Source organism: Oryzias latipes, chromosome 12 (genome assembly GCF_002234675.1).
Source record: "Oryzias latipes chromosome 12, ASM223467v1".
In the NCBI taxonomy this organism is placed as follows: domain Eukaryota; kingdom Metazoa; phylum Chordata; class Actinopteri; order Beloniformes; family Adrianichthyidae; genus Oryzias; species Oryzias latipes.
Window position 1 is genome coordinate 9,960,360 of NC_019870.2, and position 24,950 is coordinate 9,985,309.

At 39.0% G+C, this 24,950-nt stretch overlaps 2 protein-coding genes across 4 annotated transcripts; both read right to left on the minus strand.

Annotated features, from left to right (window-relative positions):
• Nucleotides 1-716: 716 nt before the first annotated feature.
• Nucleotides 717-13,648, minus strand: alpk2 (alpha kinase 2). Of its 3 annotated transcripts, XM_011481674.3 has the most exons (11): nucleotides 13,565-13,648; nucleotides 7,963-9,793; nucleotides 5,319-6,714; nucleotides 5,084-5,231; nucleotides 3,973-4,097; nucleotides 3,844-3,888; nucleotides 3,467-3,768; nucleotides 1,937-2,025; nucleotides 1,648-1,865; nucleotides 1,524-1,572; nucleotides 717-1,436 (listed from the first exon to the last, which is right to left on the minus strand). In XM_011481674.3, exons 2-11 carry the CDS (start codon nucleotides 9,658-9,660, stop codon nucleotides 1,226-1,228), a joined length of 4,281 nt encoding a protein of 1,426 aa, XP_011479976.1. In that variant the 5' UTR covers nucleotides 9,661-9,793; nucleotides 13,565-13,648; the 3' UTR covers nucleotides 717-1,225. The 3 variants fall into 3 exon arrangements, with proteins under 3 accessions (XP_011479976.1, XP_023816463.1, XP_020563256.1); XM_023960695.1 differs by lacking the exon at nucleotides 13,565-13,648 and having other exon boundaries at nucleotides 7,963-10,423; XM_020707597.2 differs by lacking the exons at nucleotides 7,963-9,793; nucleotides 13,565-13,648 and adding an exon at nucleotides 6,893-7,472.
• A 4,258-nt stretch (nucleotides 13,649-17,906) lies between these two features.
• On the minus strand, nucleotides 17,907-24,833 carry LOC101166812 (O-acyltransferase like protein-like). Its single transcript, XM_011481675.3, has 15 exons — nucleotides 24,564-24,833; nucleotides 23,657-23,790; nucleotides 23,505-23,583; nucleotides 23,280-23,415; nucleotides 21,617-21,810; nucleotides 21,330-21,539; nucleotides 21,154-21,256; nucleotides 20,975-21,076; nucleotides 20,709-20,874; nucleotides 20,544-20,623; nucleotides 20,349-20,459; nucleotides 20,139-20,262; nucleotides 18,885-19,071; nucleotides 18,652-18,794; nucleotides 17,907-18,089 (listed from the first exon to the last, which is right to left on the minus strand). The coding sequence occupies exons 1-15, from the start codon at nucleotides 24,775-24,777 to the stop codon at nucleotides 17,985-17,987; spliced, it is 2,088 nt and encodes a 695-aa protein (XP_011479977.2). The 5' UTR covers nucleotides 24,778-24,833; the 3' UTR covers nucleotides 17,907-17,984.
• Nucleotides 24,834-24,950: the final 117 nt, after the last annotated feature.

The following is a 24,950-nucleotide window of genomic DNA, read 5'->3' on the forward strand; positions in this document are numbered from 1 at the left end:
AAAGTGTGTTGAAACATGATGTGACGACTCTGAGTGTGACCCAATTTTTTCCCCCCATTTGAGGTGCTAGTGTGATCCAGGAGACCAATGGATGCAGGGAAAGATCAAAAAGTATCACACATGATGACATTTTAACACTTAAAGATGCCATTTAATTCAAATATTGAATCTCTGTGACAGTAAAAACATTAATAAACAGCATTTATTTTGGTTTGTGGCTTCAGTTGATTTAAATCATTCATGTTTTAATTTGTGTGTGGAAAGTTGTGTGATTTTTTTTCATCTTTGTTCTGTTTTGTGACCATTTGAGCTCATTTAACCCTTGTGCTATCTTAGATGACCCCACCCTTACTTTGACGTGTTCTCCCTACCATGACAAAGGTGGATAAAGGTGGAAAGATTTCATGTAATCCATGGACACCAGTGAAGATCACAAATCATTGAAGAAAAATAGGATCAGAGCACTGTCTAGTGGGTCTAGATGACCCAATTCCCAATGTTAAAGTGCCTAGGATAGCACAAGGGTTACATGGTAAACGTGACAGCCAGTGTAGTTAAATGGATGCCATTCTTCAAAGAATTAATGGATGTCATGTGAGGGTTCATTTACTTTGACATTTCATGTGCACTTATTGCCAAACACCCGCATAAATATAGCAGAGGTCTTTGAAATGTCCGACATATTTGACTTGTGTTACTAAAATAAAACCCAACGCTAGTCTTCACTATTCTCCTTTAATAGAATCAAAACAATTTTAATGAGCTTAAAAAGTACAGTGTGCTTATCTCCAAAATATAAAAGTGAGCTCATTTTCCTGAAACATAAACAAAAAATTAAATATCAGAATATTCTTATTCTGCAAGATTTACTGTATTTTTTTTTTACCGAGCACAGTAATAGTACCCACCCATATAAACATATTTAAAAACAATTAATTAAATCAATTAAAGGTCCATTAATTTAATGAACTAAGTAAAAAATAACAATCTGTAATTCAATATTCCTGCGTACCATCAAGCAGTCTAAGACATCACAGTTCAACTTTCATTCAAAAGTCATTTGGACAAACAAAAGTCACCAGATGACAAGAAAATAAACCAATAAAACACTTATAAAACCTTTCAAGTCTTCATCCCAATAATCATAAAATCTGCTCACTTTTAACTCATAAAGCTAACGATGCAGAGTCCAAAAAAATAGGGGAGTGACCCACTTTTCTCCCTCCTACTGGGACTTGCCTTTGACAGTCGGCCCGAATGTTTTCTTCTTGGGTGCAGCAGGTGGTTTGGGTTTGTTTTTTGGAGCAGCCGCAGGCTTCTTAGCCTTTGGCTGTATGGACTTGAGCCCCAGGATCTCACAGAACTTGTTGCACTGGTGCAAAGCTTTGAACTGGTCAATGAAGGAGGTGGAGCAGTTTCCTTTGAAGCCTTTGTATCTGCAAAGAAAAAAAAGGGTCGCTTCTTTCCACTGTTTAGCATAATTAACCCCAGATTTAAAAAAAAAAGGGATTACAGAAACTCACCCTTTCTTACAGGTAGCTATTCCCACATCTGTAAGCTTCATGCCCACTCCTGACAATAAACCACGCCAGATTGTGACATTTTATAGCAAAATTTCATTCATACTTGTGTGAGTTTGTTTCTGACCTTGCATGTCAGTAACCAGCAGGTTGCCATCAGTCTTCTCATAAACCCAGTGTTGGAAAGCACAACATTTCTGTCCCGCTTCCGAGTCCCGCCTCATCAGGTTGATCTCTTTGCCGTCCTTGATTGAGTACTTGACAAAGTCACCGATCAGCTCCTCCTCCAGCGTGGCATAGGGGATTTCGTTGGACGGACGGTGGACCAGGTAGATGGGAATGATTCTGAAGTGAAACAGAGGGCCGTCAGATAAAGAGTTTGGATCTGCTCCAAGGAGGTCTTAGCTGTCACTCACTCTGGGACGTCTCCAAATGCTTGAACAGATTTGGCTGCCGTGGTGTACGCTTTGATGTACTCCCTTGCCGTGTTCTGCACCTGACACTCCTGCCAAGCAAAGACCCACGCATGTTAGGCTTTGTTTTGATATCAGACAGTATTTGCCTTCAGCAAGTCAAAGCAAAATACTTGTTTGAGCTATCTTAGTTTAATATGAATATATAAACACAAGAAAGAAAAAAACTTAAATCTACAAAATTTAAAAAAATAAGAAAGCTGACCTTGAGATGAACAATCTACAGGGTAAAGACAAGTAAATACATATTAAAATAGAAAAAAAATCTGTTCTGTTTTAAATAAAGCAAAACTGGATCACAAATCTCTCCACACTTTATATTGTGCATTGATATTTTCTTATTGCATAAAAGTTTTGGAGGAATAATAATTATAAATCAACCTTACATTCACTTTCAATGCATCACAAAAGCAATATGAATTATTCATATAAGTTACCTTGATCACATAAACAACTCGTTTTTATAGTGAAAAGGACTCAGACTTTGTGATTTGGTGGAACACAATGCAGCTTAAATGATATTCAAAGAAGAAAATAATTTATTAACAAAAAATATTCATTAAAAAGAGAGGAACAATAGAATATCAGGGAGAAAGGTACATTCATCATGCACAAGGACACCCAAACAAAAATGGTTCTGTTTGGCCATGTGTGGAGCAAGGCAGGAGCACATTTGTCCTAAATGTGTGTCGGATGTCTCCGTGTGTATGTTTCTATGTGTATAAGCATCTACATGTGTAGTAATATGTTTGTATACGTGTATCTGAAACTGAATGTGTGCTAATTAGAGAGGGAACAGGACTATTATAGTGGTGCACTGGATTTAGTTATAAACTTGGTTTAGAACAGGGGGGATGAGACTTTATAAGAATTTTACTTCTTCTCACCCCCTTTTGGACATTTTTCTTGTGAGTGTTTTTTTTAATCTAGTTCTATTTTTCCTTTTAAAGTATTTGTCTTAAATGCAATATAATTATCAACATCATCAAGTAACTGACAATCCTGAAAGTTATTTAAGTCTAAAAATAGCTGAAAAAATAGTGGAAAAAACCCCCATCCACATCAATCCAAAGCCGTATAACATGATGATCCACAACAGGCACAGTTTTGAGTTATGTGATGTTAGTTCTGCTGGCAGGAATGACCTTCTGAAGGAGATTCAGACTGCAGGTCTCTTAAGCAGAGGTTTCATAGATACCATTTGACCTTTCCTGGCATTTCTCCTTTCATATCTATTCCTGTATTCTTATTCAATTGTTAAGCAGCTCAACAATGTTTTTTCATATAGTGGTACTTACTTATACAGACCCTCTCCAATAATTAGAATATCATGGAAAAGTGGACTAATTTCCATAATTCCATTCAAAAATGAAACTTTCATAAAATGCATAGATTCTGGACCAATTTCTGTGTTTATCTTGTTACATGTAAACCTTACAGTACGATGGATCCTAAATCTATTTGGTCCCTTACCTCCACTGCCAGATCAAAGTTCTTCTGAACAAGTTCGTTGTTGTTGTTGGTCCCGTAGCTTAAAGAGTTGTGTACCTTCAGCACACAGGAGTCTCCTGGCACTAACAAAGGTATCTGGCCTGCCTGCATCTTGGTCCGGAAAGCCCGTCGATGCATCCCCTCCCCAAAATGAACTTTTTCTGTGACAATGCTGATGGGATGTTGCTCTCCAAAATATTGGTCTGATAAGAAATCCTCTTTAAACAGCAGCCTTGAACAGTGAGCGTCCTCTTCTTCACTGCACACTTCCACAGCTGGAGCAGCTGGGAGAAGATACAAAGACAGTGTCATCTGCTGTTTACCGTGAGCCCGACTGCTAGGAAATGATTACTACTCACATGGAGTCGTTTTGGGAGAAGTGGGAATGACGATCTCACTGAGAACTGAAAAAACAAAAACAAAGAGGAAGCAACTATTTGAAATTCTTCTATGTTGGGTCATTTTAAAAATAGCTTGTTTTCCTTTACCTTCATATGTGAGCAGGTAGGTGAGTGTAATGAATCCCTGTGAGCTGACCCGGCACTCATACTTGCCCAGATCTTTGTGAGAAGCATTGGTGATGATCAGGGACACCCGACTGTCATCCCCAACACTAAAGGGAAAAGCAAAGAGTCACAAAGTCAGGATGCACTGAAAAAAAATAATAAAGACACAGCCAACGACAGGTGATCTGCACATTTCAACCATATAGTTGATATTTTGGTAATATCTTTTCAAGGAAATAACTGATTTCATTGCATTTTAAAAAGCTATCTTAAGTCAAAATGACATTTTCAATGTCCACCTTCAGGTAAAAAAGGCTGCCGCAGCTCTATGTGATTTGAAAAGCGGAATATTTATAAATGAACACAGCAGAAATTGGACTTTGATTTAGGTTTACTAATTTACTATAAAAGGACTAAAAAAGGTTTTCAGAAAACTGAGAAAAGCTTTTAAAACCATAATAATACAAATAAAGACAATAAACGGAAATCAGTTGGATTTAGAACAGTAAAATTCAAACTGATGTTAGATAAACAAGAGTCGCTTCGTTGATTTTTTTCCCCCTGATGAGTTTAAAATATTTTGTTCAGAACGTTGTTTGTGGAGCTCTGATTTGAAAAAAACTCACATGTATAATTTTTAAAGTTGATTTCAAGAAAAACTGCATATGAAAAAAGTCAAATTAATATTAGATGTGAAGAAAATGTTGAGTTTCCACCTTGTGGGAGGTTTGAGTCATGTTTTGAAACCTGTACTGTTTTAAAAACTCTTAAATTTATGGCGTGAATGAAAAATACACAAATGTGTTTTGTAAAACAGGTGGGGGGGGGGGGGGGGGCACACCAAAATTGAGGAATACAATATCATCATTGGAATGGGCAAGTTTAAAGAATTTGCTGAAAGGACGGGTAACGGGATACTTGAGGAAATATGAGCGACAGAAGAGATAGATATGGACTGCTGCAGATGTTGTAAACAAGGATGTTTTAGAAACAAGATACTGACTCTGGTAAAATGTAACTAAATATCAATTACTGCAAGGCTTACTTTTTAGGGTAGTGTAAATTCATGTAAAATAAAAAAAACAAAAAAAACCTTCTCTTGATCTCAGACAAGGTGGTCCCGTCCCGGCTCCAGGTCACGGTGGAGTCAGAGAGGCCCGTGTCAAGCTGACACCACAGACACAGGCTCTGAGGGTCCTCACTCACCGATTCTGCATGGATGGGCTGCAACACTTTGGGCTCTGCAGGAATATAAACGTATTCATGAATTTTTTGTGTTTAAATGGAGAAATGGTATGCAGGAAAGTGGTGCTGTGAGCGTTTCTCACCTTCCTTTTGTGGGGTTTTCTGTTTGACCACCTCACTGTATGCCTTTTTTTGAGATACTTGAGCCTGCTCTTCTTTTTCTTTCACTAAGTCATCAAACTCAAGTAATTTGGATTTCAATTCACTGGGCACCCGGCCAAACTCCTCTCCTGCCAGGCGCAGCCTTTTTATGACTTCATCGTTAGTTGGGCTGCTGATGGTTTTTGATGGAAGGTGTTTTTGATCTGTGGGATGCTGAGGCGTTTCTCCTTGCAGCTCTGGAGCCTCCACCTGCTGACCTTTCTTCTCAGCCTTAACCACATCCTTAGGAGCTTTCTCCGCTTTGGCAGCCAGTTTAGCCTCAAACATATCAATCCTCCCCTTTGCCGTTTTTGGTTTTGCTCCATTTTCCTGCTCAGGAAAAGACTCCCCTCTGTTCTTTAGTGTTGCATTCTGGCCATGCTTCTTTTTCTTCTTACTGTGCGACTTGCCTGCACCCTTCTCAGTCCTCACAGCGGCTTCAATCACCCCTTTATCCTCCTTGGTCTCAAGCCCAGCTTGACTGTTCTCAGTGGTGTAAGCAGGACGACTTTCTTGATGCTGGGTGAGAACATGGTGAGATATGTTCTCCTGCATTGTAGCAGTCTGCGAACCATGATGATGGCCGGTCGATTTCTCCTTTTTGGATCGTGCTTTTACCTCTGAGGGGTTCTTGTGAGTTTTATGAGGCATTTTCAGCTCAAATTGTGGTTTTGCTGTCCTCTGAACAAACGGGTCATTCAACTCTAAAGTGACAAATGCGATGCGGTCCTTATCTGAGACTACAAATCGGTCTGCAGAGATGGTATTTTGATCTCCTCTTAGATAACTGATCTCTGGTGTGACTTTTCCTGCAGCGAGGAAAGACTCGTATAGGTCCCACACTGGTGGATTCTCTGCTGCTTTTATTGTCTTCTGCTGCCTTTTATGAATCAACCCTGCGTCACCTTCTTGCAATGGCTCGTAGGTAATTCCATCTAGCGTTTGGCAGAGTGTGCACTGTTGTACGTGATCAGCAGTGAGGCTGTCGCTGAGAGACCTTCTGATCTGCTCTCCTTCCAAATAGCTGTTTGTCTGACACCCAGAGGAGTGGCTACTATCGAGAGAAGCAAACGGTATGAGAGACTTTAAAGTCCCCAGTTGAGGCTTCACCTGTACCGCTCCATCAAGGTCTGAAACAGCGTCAAACCAAACACGTGCTCGCAGCTCATGTTGTGCGTCCACATCTGGTGTGTTCGAGTCGATCAGATGGTGCGTGGCGGGGCAGCTGACATTTGTTGAGGACTTGTTTCCCTCACCTTCGACCTGCGGTGCCACTGCAGAGCTCAGCCGGGGGAAACCGCTTTCCTCTGTCACTTGACACAGTACATCTCCAAATGGCTGGCAAAGAGAAAAAGACAGATCAAAGCTGAAATATTGACAAATTTGTAAAAAAGTGCACCTTTCAGACACAGACAAAGGCAGAGATGTCATCAGAATGGATGAATACAAATAAATAAATAATAATTAAAACAGTCTTTTGGGCCAATTTTCTACTCTTTTACTTTATAACACGTACCTTTCTATGGAGCCAAAAAGCAGACGTTTATGTAACACCATGCTTCTATATCCACTCACACAGTCCATATGTCCTGCATGCAACAAAACCCTCACTGTTACAATCACAGCACACCAACCTAAACCAGGGGAAGCAGTCCTTTCGGCCCGAGGACCTGCCCACGTCCTGATCTCTGGTTTTTAAGGGATATGCAGCCGGAGAGGGCGTGTTAAAGGGCGCAAACAGGAGGCTGAGCAGGGGGGGGGGGTCATGTTACAGTCCTCAGCTGTGCTGTCCTCTCACCCCTCCATCCTGACACATCACAGATGCGTGCTATTATCATTGAACTCCCAGCTATTATTAGACGCCTTTTCTGTCTGTCAGAAGTCTTTTTTCTCAGGCCCTCCTCCAGCACTCCTCCTGTCTGTCAGCCAGAGGACTGATCCCGTAATGCAGAATGAAGGCTCCAAACCAGAGCAGACATGAGTCTCGCGTGATGCGGCACACGCAGGTTTCGCTTGTTTCCCTTTCTCTATTCTGGCTGTCTGTTCTAGTGATGGGATTTCAGTCACGTGTATTTCCTCTGTTCATGCACTGCAAAAACTGAATCATAAGAATAGGGAAAATATTTTGTTCCAAATAAAAAAGAAAAAGGAAGATATTCTAATAAATAAAGTTTTTCAATTTCAAAAATATCTTAGCTTAAGAAAAAAGGTCTTAGTGACTAGTATTTTTTACCTTATAATAAAAAAACCTAATTTGCTAAAAATATTTGCAGATATTTTGCTTATTTAAAGAAAATCTGCCAATGTGGTAAAATTTATTGACTTATTTCTTTCTAAGGGGCCGGTTTTTGCAGTTTGACTGAGTTTGACTGTTTTGCATTGAGGCAGAAGGGATTTCTTCTCCTAACAATGCAAAGGTTGAATATTTCTATCTCATTACTACTCCACATTTTGATTAGAATGTGTGCTGACAGCTACAAGATTTATTTTGTAGGCATTGTTTAAAAGTCAAAAAGTCAGCTTTATTTTTGACCTTTTTGCTAAAAGTTTGTCTGTTTTAACACAGCAAATAATATACCAACATACCTTTTCAAGCTGCAGCTCTCCAGGAACGTTCAAATCTGTTTCTTCCGTTATGTTCAGTGTGATCAGATCATCTTCACCGCTGACAACTCCACCTGCATCTAAGAATGTGATGCCTCCAGCGCCTTGGGCTTCACCTTTGCTGTATTTTCCAAGGGAGACCACCACAGATGGGTGCTGGGGAGCGGGCAGCTCAATTTGAAGAATCTCTGACTCTTCTGACCTCTGTGTGGTGGAAAGCTGATCATAGAAAAGATTTGGTTTCTGGGAGGCCTTGTCGTGGAGTTTGGGTTCTCCAGCTTCAAAGCACAGTGGGAAAGAGCTTTGCCCAGATTGAATGGAGCTCCCAGGGATGCTTTGAGTCTTCAGAAGCTGATCCTGGACTCCCATAGTTTGCTTTGATCCTTCCTGCTCTGTTCTTGTTTCTTGATATTCTTGTGGCGTTTCCAACTCTTCAAAAGTGTCGACTTTTTCTAAGGCCTGTGTCAGAGCATCTATCTCACCCCCTACCTCTGCAAAAGCAGCCGTGAAGTCTCCTGGTGGAGCTTCAGCAAACCCTGCCAGATCTGAGAGAGCGCTTGCCCAGCTATCCACCGATGGCCACCTTTCAATTGGTGGCCCCCAACCTCTGTTGTCATCGCTACACCAGCCAATCCACTTATTACCTTCCAGACTGAAATCTGAAACTTGTGGAGGAACAAACGGGGCACTTAAAACTGAGTGACCTCTTGACATCTCCCAGTAACGGGTCTTGCCCGGAATCTCCTGATTTTCTGCATCCTCATCTGTTAGATACTGACATGCGTCCAGCCAGAGATCATCAGGGCTGTCACAGCGCTGCAGTTGGAGGCTTAAACCAGGATCCACTTCCTTTGATCTAACATTTTTTATAGATATAAAATCCCCCCCACAGGCATTCACGTCGGGGGGGCATAACTCTTTCTCTTGGTCCTCCCCTGACACATCACCCTCTGTGGCTCCTTCCTGGCTAAAGCCACAATGACATTGTGTTTGAATGCCTTCTGAATTACACATGGAGACACATGCATCACAGCTGCAGTTCAGCTGCACCTCTTCTGCTTGTGATAATGGACAGAATTCAGGACACGTAATTCTGAGTGGATCTACAGCTTGGCTCAGAATGAAGTTATGTGGCCCACTTTCAAAACTATAAAGGTCTAACATTGGTGCTAAAGCCTCATTGCTTTCTAAACTGTCTGACTGAGAAGATGCCAACCTCAATAAGGGGGCAGGATGAGAGTTTTTTGGTTCTTTGTCAAAATCCATTGCATCCTCAAATCTGAAGGAAACTTCTCCAGAAGCTTCAGATGCCCAATGTCTGCATAAGGGAGAGAATGAAACTGACGGCTTAGTGTAAGACTCTATAAAAGAGGGATGAGGTGAAACAGGAAGTGTGTGTTCTGAAGAACCTGAACAGCAGCAAGTTCTGCTCTCAACACCTGCTGGTGAAAGTTTTGAGCAGGGCAGAGCACAGCTGGAAGCCTTGGAGCTGGAAGGCAGACATGTTTGCAAGGTTCTCTCTTCAGAGGAAACATTTAACGCTAACTGGTCACTCCATTCAGTCTCTGTTTCTGCTGCATGCTCAGACAAAAAACCAGAATCCTTCCTCGAATCCTCATCTTGAATTTCTGTCAGAGCTGGTTCTGACTGCCTTTGGGTCATTGAGGAGCAGAGATCCATCTAGAGTCCTTTCCCTTTTTTTCAGGAGATTATCGGAAACCCGCCCAGCAGGAACCTTAAAGCAAATCCTTCAAACCCAGGGCTTTTTTGAGTGATACAACACTTCCTCTTCCTGATGCTGGCTTCATTTTACCTGTGAGAACAGTTTATGCTTTAAAACACATGAGAAAGGATATACAGTTCCAAATGACATTAACCTCTCAAGAGTGGACATCATGTTTTTGTTACATTACCTTAGCAGTTAATTCTACACTGTGACTATGTCTGTATGGGGTTAATTCAGATGTTGGTTCAAGTCTTAAAGAGGCTAAATAAATAAAAAAGACAGGTAAATTGTAAATGGAAACTCAAACTTGCTCTGAAACCATCATCTCCTTTAAACTAGTGCTTGTTAATCTGATGACCAATCCAGTGTCATGTTTGCTCTATTTTAGGGCTTTACAAGAGGCCCTTCACGTACCTCTTCAACAGGAAACCTTCCTTTCCTATTCCTCTTTAGCTGATAAAAGAGACTCCAGCTGTTGCTTCAAGGCTTAGTTTCCTTTCTTGAACAGGTTTTTCTTCCTTGAGCTAAATTGCTGCAATACCTATTTTTGTACTGTTTGTTTACATACATTTCCTGCCGGTGAAAACCCACGCATGACTGGGGAGAACATGCAAACTCCACACAGAACGATCCCAGCCAGGTCTTAAAACCAGTCCTTCTTGCTGTGAGGCAAGAGCGCTAACCACTGTGCCACCGTGCAGATCTTTGATGGAGGACAACTATAAAGAAAATTAAGCTCAAAATTGCATTTCTGAGTATTTCTTTCTTCAAATGGTGAATCAGGAGCTGACGTAAAAATTGGGCAGAAAAAAGCTTGTCGGTGTAGGACCTACAACGACAAGCCACAAGCTCCCTCCTCCTCTTCATTCTGATGCATCGCCTTGCAGACGACTAGATCCATGTACGTCTTCATTAATTTCAATGCCCAAGCTGGCATCTGGCTCAAAACTGCCAGGCTGAATATCTCCAATATTGCTCACCAGAATGTAAACAAAAGTACTGGTTGGCGTATTGTGGACCAGTGGTCCCACCCACAACTCAGAGTGGAATTTCTGATGAACTCCTCTGCACTTTCTGCTACTACTCCCTAGAAAACGACACAGGTTTTTTGCTTTTGCCTAATAATAATTTAAAGACCACTAGGAACACTTTTACAACAGATCAATAGATGACTGGAGTGCCTTCAGACATTACTATTGGGCGGCAAATATCCAGAAACTTCTTTTCTGGATGAGCGATGAAAAGGATTCCATATCAAGCTGGATCCAGCTTGAAAGGAAATCTTAAAATTTTTGTCTGCGCTCAATACTGTGTTTACAGCTTCCCCTCCCCAGTGTCCATATCTGCCCTGTGGTGTCCACTTCTTTGAAAATCTGGAGTCAATTCAGGAAACAGTTTGGCCTTATAAATCCTACAGTCCTCACATCAGTCTACAAAAACGGCATCATTCAAACTATGGCACAGGAATGGGATTAAGTCATTCTCTGACTTGCATACAAACAGTGTTTTTTCCTCATTTGAACAACTGTCATAGAAACACGACCTCCCAAATCAGCATCTTTTCCGTTTCTTCCAGATCAGGGACTATGTTGAAAAACAGCTTCCTCATTTTCCAAATCGCCCCCCAGAAACTCTTCTAGATGTGCTTCTTTCCAAAGACCCTTTTGTTAATGGCTGCATTTCAAGCCTATATAAGTCAATTTGGACAGCATCCTCAAAGCCATCCAATACTGTCAAAACTGCATGGGAAGACAGTCTTCACCTTAACATGACGGAACAACAATGGAAGTCAGCATTGTCTCTTGTCCATTTGTCCTCTATTTGCGCCCGCCATAGACTAATTCAGTGCAAGATTGTTTACAGGGTCCATTATACCAACGACAGACTGGCCAAAATACATCCTTCTATTAGTGATGCCTGCAGCAGATGACACCTCTCTCCTGCTAATCATGCCCATATGTTTGGTCATGCCCAGTGCTTGTAGCACTTTGGATAGATATATTTGATACAGATACTCCGTCACACCAAATCCCATGTCTGCAATATTAGGTCTTCCCCCAACTTCAGACATGCCGAGTGCACTGCAGCGGGCCATTGCATTTACCACCTTTATTAGCACCCAGGCTGATCCTGCTGAACTGGAAGTTACCTCGTCCCCCTTCGCATGTCTGCTGGGTCCGTGAGGTGGTTTATAATCTCAAACTTGAGAAGCTAAGGTACTCACTTCAAGGTTCACTCAGGGCATTTCATGAGACCTGAAGCCCTTTCCTACAATAAATGGAATCCTTGACATTTCCTCACAATCTGGAAGCTGACTGAGCACTGGTGCAACAAACGGTCAAAGCTGTTACCCCGGTTTTCTCACTTATTATTATATATTTTATTTCTTCTTTTTGTTTGTTTGTTTGTTTTACATATTTTCTCCATTTCTAAATGCCTAAGTGGTTTACTTATCCCCTTGTTTTTTTATTTTATTATTATTATTATTATTTTTATTATTATTTATTAATTCATTTTCTGTCTGTGTTTGTCCTGGCCTTTTGGAGGTTGTTGATGTGGGTGAGTGGGATGGGTTGACATTTGAGTGTTTTTATTTTTACACAACATTGTCCTTTTTTTGACATCTCAGGTATACACTCTGTATGTCTGTTTAATATAAAAAATGTTCAATAAACAAAGCTATAAAAAAACCCGAATATGATTGGAGTGGGACTTGAAGAAAACGTCATCTCAGCTTTATAAATACTAAATACTAAAGATCTGATCTTTTATGTCACTTCAGCTTCCATACCTCCAACAAAAACAAAAAAACAAAAACGCTATTTAATATTTTTGCCCCCATCGCCTTTCCACTTTCTCCAACTCTCCTGCCATTGGAGAACTGTTGTGTTGAGCATGCATGCTTCAATATTGTTGCAAAACTCCATCAGGTTAGTTCCTCAGATCCATTAATTTTATCTATGAATTTAACCTTGACTTTCACAAATTTAAAAATTCCTCATTTTTAAGCTTCAAACCGTGTTGCTGATCTCATCGTTTGTTAAATTAAAAAAACAACTTCACCTGTTATTTTCTCCTAAACCCCGAATCAATAATTCATCTAGTGTCCAAACATTAACCTCTGGAAGGATTGTTTTGAGCCACTCACCTCTCAGCTTTGAGAGGAATGGGGTCACACATGTGGAGGGCTTATATGAAGTGCTGAAAGAGAAAGCTTCACAGCATGCACCCTGACATATAGGATGGAAGCTGGTGGCAGAGACACTGGAAAATACCAGCGCCTTTTCAACCATGACCTGCGTTTCTCACATTCCAGCCCAGGACACCTGAGTGAGCTTCTGATGTTCAAAACAAGACCCAATCAAATGAAAATAAACAGAAAGGCAGCCTTAAAAAAAGCTAATGGCTAAAAGGAAAAAAAAAACCCACACATGTTGGTGTCAGTGATTGACGTATTAAAAAGCACATGATACATAGAAACGTTGAGGAACAATAAAGCTGTCAGCAGCTGGGCTCAGAAAAGTGTGATGTGGATTCAACTTGAGGGTCTGTGCCAGCACCAAAGAGCCAGCTGGATCCTTTCATCTATTCTGTGTTGGAGTCTGAAAGTATCAGGAGAAAAACTACCATGTTTTCTTAAATCTCAACATTGGAGCTTTGGGTGGGAATTTACATTTTGTCATGCGAGTCAAGCAACGCAACAAAGTGTGTTTCAGTCTCCACCACTACCAACAGATTAAGATCAGACAAACATGACAAAGCCACACAGCTACCGCATGAATCATAGCTGATACTCCAGGCATTAAAACACTTGTTTAGCTCACGAAGGGGATTTCCAGCCATGCAAACAGTACATACCCTTTTCATTGCCGTGTGCTTGAGGATATAGACCTGTGATCTGGGACGTGAGTATGAGCTCAGGCAGAGGCGACAGTATTGGGGTGTGAGTCTATTTTTAGATGTTGTCTCCCCTCAAGTACAAAGTATGTCACCTGATATTGTGGACATGTGCCGATCTTGAACATTTAAAACTGGATATCTATATTTACTGGATGTTTCGGCCTTTAGCCACTGAATTTTGTTTGCAACCAGAGAGATTTAATAAAGGTTTTTGATCACTGACACCTAAAAATTATGTTTTTTTTTCCATTTCATAAATGCATTGGGGATATGCACTTTGCTGTGTAAATAAACTGAGTATTTTTGTAGAAAAATCTTATAATATTACCTAACATTTCTTATAATAATACCATCTTTTGGTGGTAATCTGTTTGTATCAGAACAAATAGAAGCTTTGGTTTCTAGAAAAGCTGGCACCTCTCCTGTTACTCTGAAGACACAGCAAACGATCTGAAATGATCACAGCTGCCTGAAGAAATCATAAATGATGCTGAAGTGTTTGTTTATTCACAAGAGCTAGCCATCAAATACAGCTAGTTACCCCATGAAGTATGTAGTCAATCTCACAGAAAGTGAAAAAGAAGAAAGGAAAGAACAGGTTTTCCCGGATTGGTGTATTAAGTGAGGACATTTTTACATGTTCAACGGTAATTACCATAAATGCTTTGTTTATTAAAAACAGATCATTTACAGTGCTTGACTGTGATAATCTTGGTTAATCCACTTAATTATCTTAAACTGGAAAATTAGGACTGTAATGAATGCAAATCATCCTGAATGGGATAATGTTGTTCAACAGTAAGACTGCATGAAAAAAGAAAAATGCTAAGACATTTATTAATAAAGATTGTACAATAGAAATTGGCAGACAGCAAGCACAATGGAGACTTCAGTTTACAGCCAATCAAAGAATCCCTTATGCTACCTACAGGCATTTTCTTTCGCAGCTTTATTCTGATATTGTCATGCAGCGTCCCTTGTTGTGTTTTGTGTTTTGTTTAGTCAGGCAGCTGTGATTTCTCCTGAATGCCCTTCTCTCACGTCTCCTAAAAGATATCTCATAGCCTCCTGTATTAGTGTATTAGCTGCGATCTTTGTGAGTTCTGTGTTTATGCTTTCCTAAGTCCTTTGTTCTGTTTGAAATGGACCTGAGGTTGATTAAACCTAAACTATTTTGAGAATCTGTGTCATGTCCTTCTTTCACCTGTGTATACTCCATGAGCTTGCCATAACAGATGTACAAAAGACTTGATGTAATTTAATTAAGGCCGGGCACAAACAGCAATTATTAATTTCTCCCAAATTCTGTGCATAAAAAGTACCTATTCCATATGTCACCACCAAATCCAAATGCCTGATTGGTCAAAGTTCTACCTGGTTAAACTTTCAATGGCTGCGTGTTTTGTATGTAGAGCCTCACAACGGTCGTAGAAACAGCCGTAGCTACTCATGTTCAAGAGAGTTTTGAACACAGAAGCCTGAAACGTGCGTTTAGATAGACTTTTTATTGAAAGTGTTCGATTGGATGTTTGTTACCAAAGGCAGTGTGAGCGTACCTTGGAAATGAACAAAGAACTTAAACTTCACAAATAAAACTCTCAGTACTAGTACTGTTTTCAAACTCTACATTGAAAAAGACTCATCTGAGCCTCAACAGGTAGAAAAAAATACACAAAAACAGCTTTGTGCAGCACTGTCCTAAAAGTATACATGCATAACTATGTCAATAGCCAATGTAATTTTGTCAACTTTATGTCCTTTAGCAAAAAGTATCACACCTGCAGTTTATTTTATGTATACTTGAGTATAAGTATAGCAAGTCTACTATAGACCATGTACCTGTATTGTAGGAAGGGTATATAACTGAATGATTCTTCAGACTAAATTGGAAATTTTTATTTAAAACTATATATATAGTATGTAAAAGTAAACTTCGGGTATACTGCCTTACTTCTAGTATAAACTAGAAGACAAGCCACAAGCCACTAATCATACCTGTAAATAAATACCTTAAATATATTACTTTTTGCTAAGGGGTGCAATCCAATTTAGTCTAATTTAGTGTTGATCAATCAGACTCATTTCATCTATTCTTGCTTTTTAGAAGCATTTCAACTTAATCCACAAATTTGCAATAAATGTTCAGTCTATTCATATTCATAGCCTTTATCCCTTGTGCTATCCTATGACCCCACCCTTATATAGACGTGTTCTCCCTACCATGACAAAGGTGGATAAAGGTGGAGAGGATTTCATGTAATCCCTGGAAACCAGTGATGTTCACAAATCATTGAAGAAAAAAGTACAGCGCGCTGTCTAGTGGGGTCAAGATGACCCAACTCCCAATGTAAAAGTGCCTAGGATAGCACAAGGATTAAGCACACCTGATTCAGCTCACCAACCAGCTCTGTAGAGGCCTGATGATGACAGTCATTAGAGGCAGGTGTGTCTGTGCAGGGTAGGGTTAAAAAAATGCAGGACAGTGTTTCCCGTTAACCAGGATTGGGAAACAATGTTATAGAGAAAGAAAAAAAGAAGATCGATGAAAGCCTCAGATCGTTAGGGAATATAAATATAATATAAGAAAACAGCAACTAAAAACTGCATTCAACCAAGTGCTTGGTCACTTTCAGCTCCCTCACCTAATTCTGGCCTATGAATTGGATAATAGCTGAGACAAAGAAGAACCAGACTGCAAAAATGCACCTATAGTCTCCCCATATAGCTAAAAAAAAAAAACTAACTACAGCTCCAAAATGTATCTTTATGGTTTGATAAAAGTTAGTATGCTGATAAAGTTTCGCACAAACCTTGTAAATGGATCCCTTTAGAAGAGGAAAACAAACCAGTGGGACATACATGTGAAAGCTGTTCTGAGTCTTGAAATGTTTCCACCGAACACCTGTGTCCACACACCTGCTGCCGTTTGTCTGATGCCGTGTTAACAGTCAACCAATTGTTAATTATTGGAATTTTGGTGTATTAAAGAGGATTTTGTTATAAAAGGCTGATAAAAGTCTGTTATTTAAACAAAAACAAATAAACTGACAAGAAGGAGCTCACCTAGTGATCATTTCTGATAATTACATTCAGTCATCAAGCTGACTATTTATGATGCAGCTCCTGCAGGATATGAGAGAGGCTTTATGACATTTTATAGGATACTAATTTTACAAATTTTAGCATGTTTGCTGTTTATAGATTTAAGGCTTACTAAATATAAGTGTTTGATCATATCTGTTAACCAAAATCGGTTATTTCAGAAGTGTAGAATAAACAGAAATGCTCTTAAAAACCAGGAAAAAGAAAAAAGTTCGGGGTGTTGTTGAGAATGTAAACGGTGCTCCACATTCCAGAAACGTGAAGCAAGATTTCAGAGCGGAGGTGGCCTCATGAAGTCTTGTGGTCATGGAGAGAGGAGTATTATCTTACCCAGGCAAGTGTATTTTTACTCCATGTTGTTACACAGATTAGCTTAGCAAAGCTCCTGTTCCAAAACTCCCAGGACAAGATTGAGTGGTCAATACAAGTGTGCGTCACAACAATGGGGATTCTGGAGGTGCATGGATTCAGTGTGATAATTGAACCTTTTAGCACAGAGTCTTATTTTCTCATTGTGTCATCACTGAAATGAAATAATAAAAAAAAATTTCACTGCAAGAGCATGATCAAACATTTGTATGATGTATATTGATGTGTGTCTTTATTCAAACCTGTATTTGAAAACACTGTTCCTGATCCTGAACATCACTCTCACCAGTCTTCTCTGGGAATTTTTCAGCTTTGAAACTGCAAACTACATTTTAATTTAAACTTTTTCATTTGAAAAAAAAAATGTATATATATTTTCATGACTGTTTGACAAAATGTAAAATTGAATGGAAAAAAGTTCTTGTGATCTTTTACAGTCAAAACAAAACAAGAATTGCTCAAAGCATCTGCAGATATGGCCCAATGAGCTCATCTACTGATCTATGAAAGATTCCTGGCTTAAATGCGCTGATTAAAAAGTAGCATGTACAGGCTGATCAACGGAGGCCCCAAAATCAGACCCTGAGGAACTCCTTATGTAAAGTTGACTCTATGTGTTTTATGATCACAACAAAAATAACATAGCCACAGCTTTTAAGATGGAATCTAACCTAGATGGAGACTGTTCATGATTATTGGATTTCAAGAATGATTAGTCAATTGTATTACAGGTTCCTGTCATATTGGAAATCCCTGAAAATTATGCCATTCAAGATAACAACAAGTGCAGTGCCTTTAATCTGGAAAATAAGCCTAAAAATGAAACAACTTTGCAGTCTACAAAAGCAGGTTTTAATGAAAGAAAGGAAAAGAATTAGATTGGAGGACTAAATCAAAATGCAGCACTCTAAAGGTTCCCCCCTTTCAAGAGGAGATAAGGTTTCTCAACCAACAGAGAGAGGACATAGCTCAGAGCCAGCGTCAGCACAAGGTGGCCAAAAAACAGATACATCTGGAAGACAAGACACAAGGGTTCAAAAATCACAAGAGAAACTTTACAAAGTAGCTTTAAAAAAATGAATCGGTTAGTTCAAAAGGGGCCCAAATCCACAATTTTTCAAAATAGAGATATTATATGTTCTATAGTCTTCAAGGGAAAAGCTATTTGATTATGTGCAAAAAAGTCCCAAATCCGTTGAAATGTATTGACTATGCTTGACATTTAAAATGCATTAAGTGCAAAATTCCTGGATTTGGGCCTCTCTTGCATGGGTTTTGCTCTATCCCATAGATGGCAGCACTAGTTATCCAATATGGCAGCGCCCCTGTTTAATTCAAGAAAGGCCCAAGTCCAGAGACTTTAGTTTGCTAGTCCTCTGAAATTATAAAAGCGAGGTGCTTCATATTATAACATTTGTAAGCTATGAACTGGTGCTAAATCTGGGTAAAGTTTTAATCATTTGGTGTAGCCTCCCTTTAAGCTATGCAATTAAAATCATTTCCTGGAAAAACAAACCTCTTGGACTTGGGCCCCTTTTGAACTAACCGATTCAAATGATCTGCAGGTTACTTACAAAATTCATATCTGTGTAGTGGATTGGGGTTTCCTGCAAGCCGCTGTAAAGAATGATGAAAATGGGATGTACCAAATAGCAGGCAAAGCTGATGTTGGAGAGAGGAACCCAGAATTTCAGAGACAGCAGGTTTGTGATAAAACCTGAAAAAACAAAATGAATTGTAAGAGAAAAAAAAGTTAATGCTCTTTTTTTTGGGCGGGGGGGGGGGGGGGGGGGGCGTTCCCTCTTACCTCCATACCCCTCCTCACAGGCCAAAATAATCCAGCTGACACACAGCGCCCAGAGCGGTCTATGCAAAGCCTGATACAGGGCATGGGGCAAAGAGGGGTACGCTGGGGTCTCCCTGAGAATGTAGGCCAATCCCACCAACAGCGCCATCACTGATAGGCAGCAGAACCAACCAAGTGCTGCCTGCCACTAAATCCACAGAGAAACAGTGTGCTCATTAAAAAATTCATTTATTAAAAATAACAAAAAAGTGCCCAATTAAATGGATAGAAAATATTTTTAGCAATTGAATTTTTGATACCACAAAGAAACTAACGTCAGCAGAACACTAAGCAAAAATGTTCAAGTCAATATTTGTGTCATTATTGAAAACGATTAGGAAGTCATCAATACAAAATTCTTTATGCATTGTGGAAATAACAAAAGTAATATTTTTCAATGAAATCTTGAGACCTTCAAATTATTACTCGGTATTGATAACAATAACAAACTAAAAAAAAAGTTTGAAACATGTATTTTTGATCCTTTTATTTGCAATGGCCTTCCAGTCTTCTGTTCTCATTTGCTACCCTTTCAAGGTGTTCTGAATAAACCAAAAACATCAACCTATTCCAAGAGCAATGGCTACCCAATTTAATCTACAATCACACTTAAATGATAGAAAGGACTTGAACTGCCATGTCTGTCTGTAAACTCAGTAAAACTGCAAAACAAGAAGCTTTAAAAAAAAAAGGTATCACATGAAAGTAGGGCTGGAATTATCAAAGTTTATATAAGTTCCCCTTCCTTTTCAAGCAACAAATTAAACTCTGCTTGACTTTCGTTAATCATATTTAATGAACGTAATGTGACCAAGGTGTCAATTGTATGTATCATTGTAAAAATGCATTCTTAAAAATGTAATTACAGTTATCTTCTTTTTATATTTACATTATTTTTGTAGTGAGTTTGATATTTCTATGTGATTTGTTTTTGCTGTATTATCAACAATCAGTGATTAAAATAATTGAACCAAACCAAACCAAACCAACCCTCGAATCGAATCGAATCGAATCGAATCAAAGCTAATCAAATAAAAAAAATCAGATTTTGTTTTCGGTAACGAAAAGTGATCACTAAGTCATATTTATTTAATCATTTTAACCTTTCCAATGATATATGTAGTTAAAAATGATTTAATAAGAAGATCTAAATGGCTTACAGACATTTCATCTGTAAAGAAAGACACATTCTGAAAGGGAGGTGAATAATCTCACCTTTTGCCTCAACAGCAGTTTTTTCTTTGTTCTCAGGTGAATTCCGGTCATGATTCCTATCAGGAATGGTCCATATCTAGTGTAGGGTTTTACATAATAATACAAAACATAGTTTTCTGAAGTCCTGGAAAAACAAACACATGTCCACTTTATACTTTAGACGTGTATCTTCTGCGCAGTGGTAACCAGATGACAATCGTCGAGTCTCACATTGTGGATGGTTGAAAGACTGGAAGCCTGAGGAGCGCAGTCACAACTGCACTCGCCACAGTGGTCAACAGCAGAAGGCTTCCAGCCACGATTGCAAACACACGTTTGTTGCTGAAAAAAAAACGAGACAGAAAAGATTTGATGTATTTGCCTGAATAAAAGTGGAGCAGAATTTTAGTGAGGCATAGAACATACAGTCTGTAAAAGAAGACTAGCAGAGGAGTGGTGGTGTAGCACTGGAAGTCTAGAGATAGATACCATGTCCACGGAATGCACTATGAAAAAGAGGGAACTCAAAATGTTTAAAAAAAAAGCACTTGATAGCTTTAAATTTAAGTAGCTTTTAGAGAAAAAACGTACTATATCATGAACTGGGATGAGATTGCTGATCAACAGTAAATTTGCCCACCAGTATGACTTACAATCCATCATTGTGTCTATGAATGGGAACCAGTAAGGTCCCCACGGCACCAGGGAGATTAGGCTGATGGTTAGACACATAGTAAACACATGCAGGGGCTGAACCCTGCAGCCAACAAGGACAGAAGGAAAAGTTAACCGTTTTTGATTTCAATTTAAAGCAAAAATATTTTTGGTTGACTGAAAAAAATAAAAATAAAAGCCACCTCTTTATTCTTTTAAAGAGATATTTTGCAACCAAACTTGCACTTAGCTTGTCTTCAGCTTTGTCAATGGAGCTCAGCAGGGACCTGGCACTAAGCAGACCGCTGAAAACACAAAAACCCTCAGGTTTCTCATTTAGAACTAGAGCTGAACGCAACTACAAATCCAGTTTTTGACTTACCCCAGCAGTAAGAATGAGTCCACAGCCAGAAAAACAGGTCCACTGATGGTTAAGACATAAACCGAACTGCTTTCAACTGTTCTTCTCCATGTTTTGTAGTTATCTATAGAAAAAAACAGCTCTGTGAGAGAACGTGTGAGTAAATCAGAACACTAGTTCCTATTCTTCAGCCATACCCAGGTTATTAATGACAGGAAACTGTGCAGAATGGCCACATATGATCCACAGCAGGCTGAGAACACGGATGCCATTCAGAGAGGAGTAGCCTCCATGTGTGGAGGATGAGGAGCTGTTGAAGATGCTCTGGCTGGTAGTCTGCAGAGAAAAAGCCTGAAGGCACCCGTGAACACAACTTTGAGGAAAACACAGTACAGAGGGGGTGCTGTCTGAAAAAGAAGATGCTCAGTAAGGAACGGTTCTGAACAGAAACACAGTTGTGCTGTCTATTTTCAATTACACATACAGTTCTGTTCTGTTGTTCTGCCATTCATCTCACTGTGAGTGGTGCCGTTGGTCATCATGGTTCCATAAAAGTTGAGGCTGTTTGAAGAGGAAACGTCCACAGGAGTGTTGACTTTATTACTTTGCTCCATCTTTCGTAGTGCTGTGAACAAGGTGGCAGCGAGAGGAACAGCGATCATCATGCAGCACACAAATCTGCGGAGAAAAGGAATATGAAAGTATTCTGTCTACTCATGCAGTGTGGTTTTACCACAATGAGATATACAAACAGTTGACACATCGACAAAAAAAAAAAAAATAGAAACTAAATTGATACTTACTGTTGAGATCATAGTAATTTCCTTTTTTAGAAACACATTCCACAAATCAACCTTTATAGTTAGACATTCTTTGGACTGATAGATTATGACTTTACATCATCTTAGATATAGATAGGAACTAATTGATAAGTCTTAGCTCAATATTTTTTTTATTTCTTTTTGTAAAGGCACAATTCCATTTAAGTTTATCCCCAAAAAAGGTGCAACAATAAACAGGAAAGAATCCTTAAATCATCAATGATAAAGAAGAATGAGAACGCACAATAACTAGTAGGGGTTTATTTTTGTCCTGACATCTAAAAAGTTTTTAAGTTTCGTTTGAATCAACAATTATATATCGCTGGACTACCCAAAAGACAGTATGTCCTTTATTGTGCACTACCGCATTGAAAAAAAAAGTTTTTATTTGGAGGAAAAAACTGAAGTCAAGCTATGAAGCAAGATTAGACTGCATTCATGTCTATGTGCTGCGGAAAACTTTTTTTTTGTTTTTATTCTTTTTATTTTTTGGGTTAAATGTTTCTATGAATGAGTTTATAAGCTATGTTAACTTTAAAACCAAAATCAATTCAAGAACGTTAAAAACAGACGCAGAAGAAAGAAAAAGGACACAATGAGAAGGGCCATTGGTTTTTCTGTTTGAAAAAAAAATCAGTTAGAAAAGTAACCACTAGATATGCATCCACTGTATGACAAATAGAGTACCGGTAATTCATAGCCAAAAGAAACCCACTTACTATATGCCTTCTTGTCTGATTTCAAAACCTTTTTTTGTCTTTGTACAACAATTTTAAATCCATGAAGATCTTTATTATTAAGTTTTAATTCTTTTGTTAGCTCAAATAACAGTTTGGCATTTTGTGGCTTTCACCTCTTGTTTACTAATCTCAGTTTTTCAATCGTTTTTTGGATTGAGATTGATTCTACACCTCAACTGCTTGCTGTGTGACGGTTCCAACAGCTGTCTGTCTGTTAGATCATTTTGGATTCAGCTAAAGTTTTTTGCATTACATGGGACCATGATAGAAACATGTTAATAATATATATTATTTTTTTTAATATATTAGAATAGAATAGAAAAAAAAAACATTATTAATCCCCACAAGGAGAAATTTACCCAATATATAAATTAGTTTCTGTAATGTCATCTTATAATACATAATCAAGCAATCAATGTTAATAACACTCTGTCCCTTCAAAGCCGGCAATTGAGGCTGCCTAAATTAAGTAAATCTAATAAAGTTAGATTCTTTAAAAATGTTTGCTGTTGTTCCTGGCCTGTGTCACAGAGTTACCACAAAGGTCATGTTGAATTAGAGTCAAAGAGGGATGAAGGATACTGACAGACAGGTGATATCAGACGCATCAGGAGCGTTTCTGTCAGATGAACAGTGAGTCATGATCATCTCCTGGGCGGACTGATTGTTGAGGATCGGTGATAGAGGCGGAACCATGGATTTTTCATGAATTTGAAGTTTACCTGTTTACGAAGAAAAAAAGAGTAAAATACAGTGATCTTATCATGTAAATAACAGTGGAATCATTTGGGAACCATTTAAATCAACTGACTTTGCATCACCAGTGTTTTAACATCTTCTTCTCCACAGGAGTCAGGAACACAAATGCCCACAAAGTACTGGACAGCCCCCTACAACAGTAAATCTGTCACCTGACATCCATTCATTATACTGTCGGTTTTCCCCCCCATTGATTTTAGTTACCTGCCTCAAGAACACCTGGCAGTATTTCCCAGAAAAGGTGGGCCCAACCGCAGAGCGGCACTGCTGCGGCGCGCCGGGCTGGTTGACATTGCCTGCTTCAACATTACTGCCCATCTTTCCAAATGAATCATACACTGTTGAGGAACAAGACAATGAAAATTAATGACACTAAATGAAAAGAAAAGCCGCTAAGTCAAACAGGAATTGTTATCACAAGAATATAATTAGGACTTTTGGGTCAAAAAGTCTGATTTATCACTCAACAATCAAAAACTTCTTGTTCCTTGCAGTTTTAAGCTTGTTGTCTCTAAACTCTACTCTAGATAGCCATGGTTTTAAACAATATGCTGCATTTAAATTAATATTTCTGAAAAAGAAATTTAAAAAATTGTCAAATGAAAAAACGCAAAAATTAATGTTTTGTTTTGAGCTCAACTTGTAATTCTTAAATATACTTTCTTTTCAGGCACTTACTTTAAACCACATTTACAAACTTATGATAACAGATCTCTGGACAAATAGCACTTTTTCCAAAAGCTGTTTCAAATTTTCACCTACTTCACTTTTTTTTTAAGCAGCAGCAGCTTTTCCAGAATTATTAAGCATATTTTGGGTCTTTACGTTTTCTGAAGAACTGCTGGCCATGCGCTGAAAAGACAGAATAGGTATGCAGTCTCCTTTAAAAAAAGACCTGCTCTTTTAAAAAGTGCTCACAAAAATGTATTTTTTTTCTCTGGAATGAAATATGCAAATAATTTTATTAAACTTCTAAGCAAACGTGTCTGAATGCATTCCTGGACTTGACTGGAGTTGGCAACACAAGACAACATGATAGATACTTAGCAGTCCTGCAGTAAAACAATTATTATACGATGCTGCGCTGCAGGAAAAAGATGCAAACACTTACTCCAAACAGCATATTCCTTTGGCTTGTCCTGCTGAATTTCCCAGAGAAAGGTGCCGGTGTCCTTCATGCATCTTTTTGACAGGACGAAAGCTTCTTCCTGTGTGACAGCGCTCCTCACTAACAGAAGGACTACAACCCAGCCAGGGGCCATTTCAGGACCGATTGCCTCTTTTTGGTGGAAGCAGAGCTTAAATAGCAGAAAAGGACACTGCATCAGACAGGAACTAGCATGAAATCCATTCTCCTCAGCAGCACTGAAGAGCTGTCCCTCAGGTTCCCCTCATGTGAAATTCAACATTACGTGTTGGCAGCATCGAAAGGGAATTTAGTTGAATAAAAAAGAAAAAGACTTGAGCTAAAGGCAGTAAAAATGACAACAAACAAACA

Excerpts from the sequence above, each read along its gene's own strand:
- alpk2 (XM_011481674.3), bottom strand. The coding sequence starts at position 9,660 with ATGGATCTCTGCTCCTCAATGACCCAAAGGCAGTCAGAACCAGCTCTG. Across the intron at positions 4,098-5,083 it reads TTGTCTGAGATCAAGAGAAG|TGTTGGGGATGACAGTCGGG; the intron begins GTTTTTTTTGTT and ends TTTTCCCTTTAG. Across the intron at positions 1,573-1,647 it reads GCTGGTTACTGACATGCAAG|GAGTGGGCATGAAGCTTACA; the intron begins GTCAGAAACAAA and ends GTTTATTGTCAG.
- LOC101166812 (XM_011481675.3), bottom strand. The coding sequence starts at position 24,777 with ATGCAGTGTCCTTTTCTGCTATTTAAGCTCTGCTTCCACCAAAAAGAG. Across the intron at positions 23,416-23,504 it reads TAAAACACTGGTGATGCAAA|GTAAACTTCAAATTCATGAA; the intron begins GTCAGTTGATTT and ends CTTCGTAAACAG. Across the intron at positions 21,811-23,279 it reads GCGTCTGATATCACCTGTCT|ATTTGTGTGCTGCATGATGA; the intron begins GTCAGTATCCTT and ends TTTTCTCCGCAG.